The following is an 8,039-nucleotide window of genomic DNA, read 5'->3' as shown; positions in this document are numbered from 1 at the left end:
AAAGGAAGGTACGGAGAACTTTCTGCTGCAATAGCTTACTGCTTTTGCTATTCAGGTAACGAAGGCGTGAAGAATCTCCAAACCATCCAAAGAACTCACACCCTCATCAAGGCAGAAACTGGTCCCTCATTCTAGGTTTTGGTTAAAACCAGCTCTAAAGAAGAATATAAATCCAGAAAAAAAACCACAAAAACCCCAAGCACCATGAGGATGAAAGAGAATCTGCTAACAGCTCAAAGGCTTCCCAAATCAAAGCTGCCAGCACCTTCACTTTCCCCCAAGGAGGATGGAAGTTCAGCAATGAGTATTTCAGATTACTACACAGAGTATTGTGGTATTCAAGTGAAGGAGCCCACAGCAAGTCGAAAAGTTATCTTTAAATTTTTTCTTAAACTCCTGAAATCAACAGTCATTAAGTGGATGCTGCACATAAATGCCTTTTTCAAGTAATTTTTCAGTGTTTTATAAAGACAAGTAGGTATCTATCCTATTTTATAAGCGTAAAACAGATGCAGAAACATTAAATGTGCTGTGAAACTGGCAGAGTCACTTAATGTAAGACCTGACAGTAAGACCGCCCCTCGCTCCCTGTTAAAAACCACTAGACAATGCACATGTAGAGGGGATGTTAAAAGGATTAGTCTTATGTTTTTGTTCAGACACACAGCAACATAAAACAATAGGTAACAGTTCTACTTTTTAATAACTATCCCTCAACTGTCCCACTATTACCCCCAGTATTCGTAAAAAATCACTGCAATCCAGATAAGCCATTTGTGCTTTGAACATATTTGAGACTTCTTGTTTGTCAGGGGGAAAAAAAAAAAAAGTTATTCTAACACACATGTTCCTGTATATCAATCTGGAACCAAAAATGGCATGTATCCTGCCCCAGAACATGAAATAAAAAAATATCTTTTTGGCTTTTTTTTCGAAATTGAATGAGCTAAATGGACAGACATGCACTGTCCTTTTAATGAGCTGCAAACATGACACTCACAGCAGCATTATATTGATGACATGAGACCATTTACTTCATGGCTAATTTGTCTACGGTGTCAGCTTGCAAACACAGGGTATTTAGGGGTATGGGGGTAGAAAAGTAGCTATGCACATGATCAGGTGGCAAAAAAAGCTAAACAGAAGCACAGAGAAATAGGTAATTATGTTCTAGTAAACCTCTGGCCTAGCCAGATATAACAAAAAGTCCTGAAGGAAAAAAAACAGTATTACACAGGCGTTCAGTTTTAATTAGACAATTATAAAGCACTCATGATATACAAAAACATCGATCATCTCAAACATGGATTTAGTAGATCAGCTACTCACATTTCTGTTGCAAATGCAGAATTTCAAAAATTATGCTATACGCCAAGAAAAGAGAAGTCAATATCGTTATATAAACCAGTTATTAGATTACATTCCCCTGACATCCGCCTGCACAACTTTCTGTTTCTGTCAAAAAATGAATACGTATTAGGCAATATCATTTAAATCATTGTAAACAAAGACTTCTTAGAACAAGTGCAGTCAGTAACAACAGTGTTAATTTGCACGAACCACAACACGACATATGTGCTCAACGAAAGCATCTTGGCTCAAATCCGTGTTTTCTTTTTCTATATTGCACTTAACGTTTGCTGTCTCCCCGAGGATCTGAAGGATGAAAGTTTCAGTTAAGACGCAACTGATAGGGACCAAGATTTTCATTTTCTCTTTTTGGCTAGGCCGTCTTCCTTGCTTATTTAAGCAATAAACAGGAAAAGGTTATAAAGTACGAGTGTGTGCATATTAAGAATTAGCAAACGTGATCAAACAGGAATTTTGCCATCACAGCTTGTCTAGAACAACAGCGGAAAAATCCTTACAAGACAAACCAAAAAACAGACTGTTAAATCAGTCCGTGTTCCATTTCTGCCAGTAGTGCTGAAATTCAAACCAGAGTTACGTCCCATGTAACTTCGTATATGGGAAGCGGCAAGAATCACCAAATAATCCAGTAAAACTGCAAATCTCATTGTAGTCTCTAAATAAACTGATGCTCAAAATCCTTAACTTAAATGTCTGAAGGTTAAAAGCAGCCAAAACTTCACAAGCCTCAGCTTTAAGATTTTATTAGAAATTGTGGTTTGAAGTTTAAGATTCCCTGGCAAAAGAAAAATAAAAAAATGAAGCCAGCAGAGTAATGAAGACTTCATGCAAGCTTCCTTCCTCTCATTTTTGGGCAACTGTACTAGTCTCAGTCTGACTTTTAATTTTGGGTTCTCAAACACAAGTACAACAACTTGTAACACAAAGGCCAATATTTAAGACAAAAAACTAAAACAAACTTAAAATAAAGCCCCACTGCACATGACTTCCTCCTTCCCTCCATTTCAACATTTAAGCTCTGGACTTGAAACTCAGCACTTGACAAGGATCCTCAGTAAGTAAACATTTGAAAAGAGATCATGAGAGCTGGAAGCCCCCACCTCAGAGAGACAATTTATTAAAAGTTCCTAAATTAAATATATAAAAGTGTGACAACACAAACAACTTCTCTCTTTTTGCAAGCCAATTTGATCATTAAGTTCTTAGAATTATTGTAAAGGTCACCTCCGCTAACCGAGAATTTTGATCACTAATTAACATATTTCTTAAGCATTTTGGTCAAAAGTTTATAATTAAGCAATATTCTTGGATTAACTAACCCAACGGAACGCAATATGTGAACATTTACTTTCCGTCTCTCCTTAAGATTATTCTGAGGCCACTTCAAGTGGGGTCTTTCAGAAAAATACTTGAGTTTTCTGTACCTCAGAAAACAGGAACACCTTCAGGCGTTTAGCGCTACCTCTCAGTTTTGAACATAAAATAATTCAACTTCGGGATGTGCAATGACTACCCTCTGAAAAGAACACGATTCTGCACTGGCAGCCTCTTTCAGCATGGAAAGACATTTACTACCCACACACACCGGTTTCTAACTGGAGAAATATTTGAATATGAAGGTCGATTTTTTTTCCCTCCCCCCTGATACTACACCAGGAAGAGTGAACAACAATGTTAAAAATGAGACGTAATTGTCTGAAGAAGGTAAGGTGAACTTGTGAGGAAGCACTTGTCTAGTATCATCATTTGACTCTAGAACGAAGTTTAGTATCACAGAATGTAAAAAGAGTCGGTAATAAAACAATATATATTAAATATTCCTCTTACTTCTGCTAATAGGAACATACATATAGGAAAAAGCCTTTGTAAATGACCTGATTCTATAGAGCTTCTTTTTTTGTAGATACTGTAAACATTTAGAATTTCTAAGGCTAAAAACAGGCACAAGTCTTCCATGAACAGTTATTATTCCTAAAAGCATTAAGGAATATATTCCAAATCTGCTATTACTTTTTACAACAATGGAAATAATTGAAATATAATATTATAATCACAACGCAGATTCTTAATTAAAAAAGAAATACAGCTTAATCGTGATGACAATATAGGGAATACTTTTTGTTGTTGTTTAAATGATCTATTACATCAAAATTACATTTTCAGAATCTCTGTGCTGGGTATTACTCAATTTTATAAAGTGGTAAGTTTAAGTAGTGACTAAAATATTTCTAAGCGGGTAAAATTCAACCACGTTACGTCAGCATTATTAGCACCCTGGCTTTATAATAACGCAGGTGAGATTTGCAATATCCATTTTGTGGACTACGACACTAAAGCCACGTGGTCGGTGGCACCTTTTAACAGCTGTTAGACACTCCTCTCCGTAATTCCCATGAGGTGATTTTGTTTTGTGCCTCGTTAAGGTACCTGAGCCAACAGTCTCGTTTCAGGCTGGTTTTTCGAGATTTCAGAGGTTTTTCAACCTCCGTAACAGGCTCCCCTGTGCTGAGCAGCCAAGCGTTAGCCCACGTTTCAGCAGAGTGATTCCAAAACATAGCAGCAACGCATTTCCAGAGACACGCTGCGAAAATATTCGAAGCAACTGTCGTCCAGAAAGTCCTTTCATCCCCTGCACCGTTCTGGGCAAAATAACTCACCACCAAGTAATCTTGAATTCATAGATGGGGCGCTTGCAGTAATAGTGATTGATGAGGTGTTTATCACACACCCCAATACACTGATGATCCACAGTTATCCCTCTGTCAGACAGGTCTGTCACGATACAGTGCAGGAGATCGTACACATCAGCCACCGCCTCCCAGGGCCCGAACGACACATCCACTTCGCAGTGATGCTCAAACAGCTTTGTCTCACTTTCACTCCTTTCGAACCGCAAGGAATTGAAATGGGGGCATTCGTAGGGAGTGATAGGCATCTCTTCTTTGAAGACGCAGACCTTCAATTTGGCAAATCTTGCTTTTCTTTGCATAGCTCTAAGCTTCGCTATTTCGATTATCCGTTCCAAATGATCTAAAAAACAAGAAAACATTGAAAAGAACGACGAACCACCTAGTAAAAGAAAATGAATGTGATTATTTCATGTGAACGATATTACTGCAGCATTTAATAAGTTAGTTAACAGGAAGCTGTATGTAGCTAGCTATATAGCAATTAAATCAATCTCAGTTATCTTGTGAACTTGGTGTCCTTACTGTAGGCCCAAATTTATTCAGCTGCAGGTCCTAACAGGACAAATGCAGAGGCAGAGAAACCTTCTTGTTTAATAAGCTTGGCATGCCATGGCCTAGATCTTGCTCCCTTTTAAGACGGTGTAAAAATCCACACCCTTGGATGCAGCAGGAACAAACCTGACGTGGAGACCGCGGAGATCTAAAGAGCATGAACGGTACGGAAGGAACTTCTCCTGTACAGAGGAGCTAGTTTGAAAACTGACAGCAGACCTGAGAGCACCACGTACGCGACTTGAATCACCTAGAAGAAACAGTCAGTACTACTTTGTTTATTTACCTTTGTAATATGGCATTAGGCCCAGGAAAGCTTGTCTAACTTTTTCTCCTTTAAGAGGCTGGATATCCTCCAGATTGTCTAGCAATGGTCCTATGGAATAATATTGAGCTTCCTTGTAAACTGACCTCACTCGTTCTCTTGGTGGCAGGTCACCAGATCGTAGAAAGTTAAGTATGTCTCTAAAAAAAGGGCAAAAATATTATTAACACATTTCTGCCAAAACTGTTGCAGCTGGGAAGGAGAGGAAAGGCTGGATAGTTGTTTATTCTATTGAGATAGAAGTCCTTAGGCTTAGATAGTAACTGAAATAAACGTGAGTCATATTTCCAACATATGCCTTTAAAAGCATTTGTCACTTTCAAGTTTCCAAGTCATCATTTCACATTTTGCCTCTGTTAATGTCAAACCTCACTCAAAAAAATATCGTATTTTAAACAAGGAGTTCAAGGTGGAGTAACCACTTTGAAGAGGACACAGCACTTCACGGGAAAGAGGCCATAGTGCCCTGTACTTCAAATTCAGGTCTGTGTCAAAATCATCTTTTCCATTTTCCTAGAGAAACACCTGCCTGGACATTTTAGCCCACACAGCACCAGGGCTCTAGCTGAACGGCTGGCTAAGGAGTGCTCTCTGCCCAGGATCAGGGCTATATACACGTGTAGTAGTAGCAAAAATAATAGTAGGAGCAGTAGTAATGAGAGAGAACATTTTCTTGTAGTTCTGAAACGCTGTTACGCTACTGATTTTTTTAACAAGGATAGAAATCACTTTATAAGCATTAACCCACAAAACTACTGACCATATCAAATAATACAAGCATTACTGTAATCTTCGCTAGTCAGTCAACAAGCCGAGCACGTGCTGACTCGGCTCTCTGTTCCAGCGTATTTTCAGGTCAGATCGATAACTTCACAAATAAACTGATTTTCCAAAACAGCGGCAGACACTTCCAAATTGCCAAATGCAAAGAAACAATTATTTTCCAATAAATACAGTGGCTTAATCTATTTCTGTCCCAGATTATGGTATAATCCAAATGTGCTCTGAAAATAACTTCCTCCTCCTCTACTGAAGAGATTAAGGAAATGTCTACAAAGGAGGAGCAAGAGAAATTAGGGAAATGACTACAAAGGAGGAACAAGAAATTTCAGTTAAATCGCAAAGTGTGCTTTGGGAAAAGACCTTAACCCATGACGACCGCTCACCTTTTCTAGCAATCTCACACCAACAACTCAGACAGACTATTTGTAAGATCACGGTTAGTTTAATTAAAAACCAAACAAAAGCTAAACATGTAAGAAGGAATCCTGAAGGTGAAGGATATGGCACTACCAGCAAAAATAATTTACAGAAATTCTTTGAGGCTTGTGCTTTTTTACCAGTTATCCTGTCCAAACACTGAAAACATTGTACCTCCAACTGTTTCAGAAATCTAGGTGCATTCCTTCCATTCCCTCTTTATCATAAATACTGCAATACAAATTTAAAAGGTGCTGTAAAAAGGAGCCTCCTATGAAAAGCAATGCCAAATATGTTCTCTTTTAAAACATAAAACCAGCTTGATACCTTGAAGGATATACTTTAGAGGAGACAATGTACAAATTCAGAACATTACTCTTTTTTTTCTTTTCCCACTGTAAAACCCTAAGCCTGTAAGAACAAAACAAGTAGATTTTTAATTGCAATGTACCCTTTTCTTGAGATGTTCAGAAGGCATGGATGCCAGCCAGTCACATTTACCTACTACACAAATAGGATTTGTCTAGAAGAAAAACAAAATATTACAACTAATTTTTCTTTAAAGGTAATTTTCTTCAGTAACAACTTCTAAACTGAGGTCACTACATACCCAAAGTAGGTTCCATCTCTGTCAATAAAGTATCTGCCTTCAGCATCTGTTGGAATATAGTGCCTTCCGCTGAACATAGCTGCCAACATCGTGTCCTCGTAACGCCTCAGCGTTGACAGTCTTGTTGTAAAATACATGCCTCCTACGTTGAGTGGAACAACTTCTGGAAACTGCAAAAGCAAACACCTCATCAGAAATAAGCCTCTGATCCTTTGCAGATATGTTCAGGCCAAAAGGGTTACAACTCCTAGAAGACAGCGCTGGCCACTGTGGCAAAATTTGGTTTGACAACTGCTTCCTTCCTGGCCTGCCACCACAAAACAGTGAAGATGAAGAGCCAACGACTTGAATATTTTGGCTTCTGAGTGTAACCAGTGAACGTTTTGATTTTAGTTGGAAATCTGAAGCAGCAGTGATCACCCAGATTTAATACCAGATATTCATTAAAAGCATGAATGCCTCCTCTTGGCTCTTTTGGGGAAAGAAAAAAGAAGACAAAAACTCTCCCCATCCTTAAACACACGCAAAAGGCAGGAAATCTGAGGCCAACCTTGGGACCTGCGCTCAGCTGTTACTCTACTGCTCCCTTTACACTACTGTACTATACGGTACACTGACAAAACCCCAGCGATTCTGTATTTACATTGGGTTTACAGCAGGCCCAAAATCTTAATATCACACCTTAAGGTGCCTTGGTACCAGAATAAACACTGAGTTGTATTCACCCAGTCCAAACAGGGATGGAAATTCTGAGAAACGCTGCCAAGCTACTGAAGTATAATTCAAAGACTTAGCTCTATTCAACTATTTAGCTGCTAATTGAAACTGAACTGGATATCTATAAATACTCCCAACGAAGAAACCCTGAATTCTTTGGCACCTGATCAGTACGTGCTGCAATAACCGGACCTTATCAGGTGAGCGGTACCGGAGAGCTCTTACCTGCTGAGGAAGCAGAGGTAGTGCTTGTCCTGCCTGGGTCGCAGTAGGAGTGGCTGGCTCTTGGAACTCATCCTCTGCGTCCGAGCTCGACATGGCATCGTCCGGGTTTCCACTCACTTTGTTTTGCCCCGTAACTACCACCATCCCTCTGGCTCTCGGAAGCAGGTCTGCTGGGTAGGCGGCCGTGGCAGTGCTGAATGGGAAACGAGACCCAAATTACTCCGGCGCTCTCCCCACCAGCTGCAGATCACGTGGCGAGGCAAGGCTTCACTGCGATCATTTACAAGGGCACGGTTATGACTGGGAAATGACTCAGAGCCAGCGGCACGACTGTCGTGCTGAGAAACAA

General features: G+C 39.5%; 1 protein-coding gene across 1 annotated transcript; it reads right to left on the bottom strand.

Moving 5' to 3' along the window:
- Positions 1-3,737: 3,737 nt before the first annotated feature.
- On the bottom strand, positions 3,738-7,880 carry KCTD7 (potassium channel tetramerization domain containing 7). Its single transcript, XM_009864327.1, has 4 exons — positions 7,691-7,880; positions 6,749-6,918; positions 4,900-5,078; positions 3,738-4,401 (listed from the first exon to the last, which is right to left on the bottom strand). Exons 1-4 carry the CDS (start codon positions 7,832-7,834, stop codon positions 4,025-4,027), a joined length of 870 nt encoding a protein of 289 aa, XP_009862629.1. The 5' UTR covers positions 7,835-7,880; the 3' UTR covers positions 3,738-4,024.
- Between the last annotated feature and the right edge of the window lie 159 nt (positions 7,881-8,039).

The sequence above is a fragment of the Apaloderma vittatum genome, unplaced genomic scaffold (genome assembly GCF_000703405.1).
Source record: "Apaloderma vittatum isolate BGI_N311 unplaced genomic scaffold, ASM70340v1 scaffold45110, whole genome shotgun sequence".
NCBI classification, from domain to species: domain Eukaryota; kingdom Metazoa; phylum Chordata; class Aves; order Trogoniformes; family Trogonidae; genus Apaloderma; species Apaloderma vittatum.
The sequence above is the reverse complement of the archived record's forward strand: the minus strand, read 5'-3'. Positions and strand labels throughout refer to the sequence as shown.

Bases quoted from the DNA above. Each gene is read 5' to 3' on its own strand.
- KCTD7 (XM_009864327.1), bottom strand. From the start codon at position 7,834: ATGGTGGTAGTTACGGGGCAAAACAAAGTGAGTGGAAACCCGGACGAT. The intron at 6,919-7,690 runs GTAAGAGCTCTC...TTGCTTTTGCAG, and splicing joins TACCTCTGCTTCCTCAGCAG to TTTCCAGAAGTTGTTCCACT. The intron at 5,079-6,748 runs GTATGTAGTGAC...CCCTTTTTTTAG, and splicing joins AGAGATGGAACCTACTTTGG to AGACATACTTAACTTTCTAC.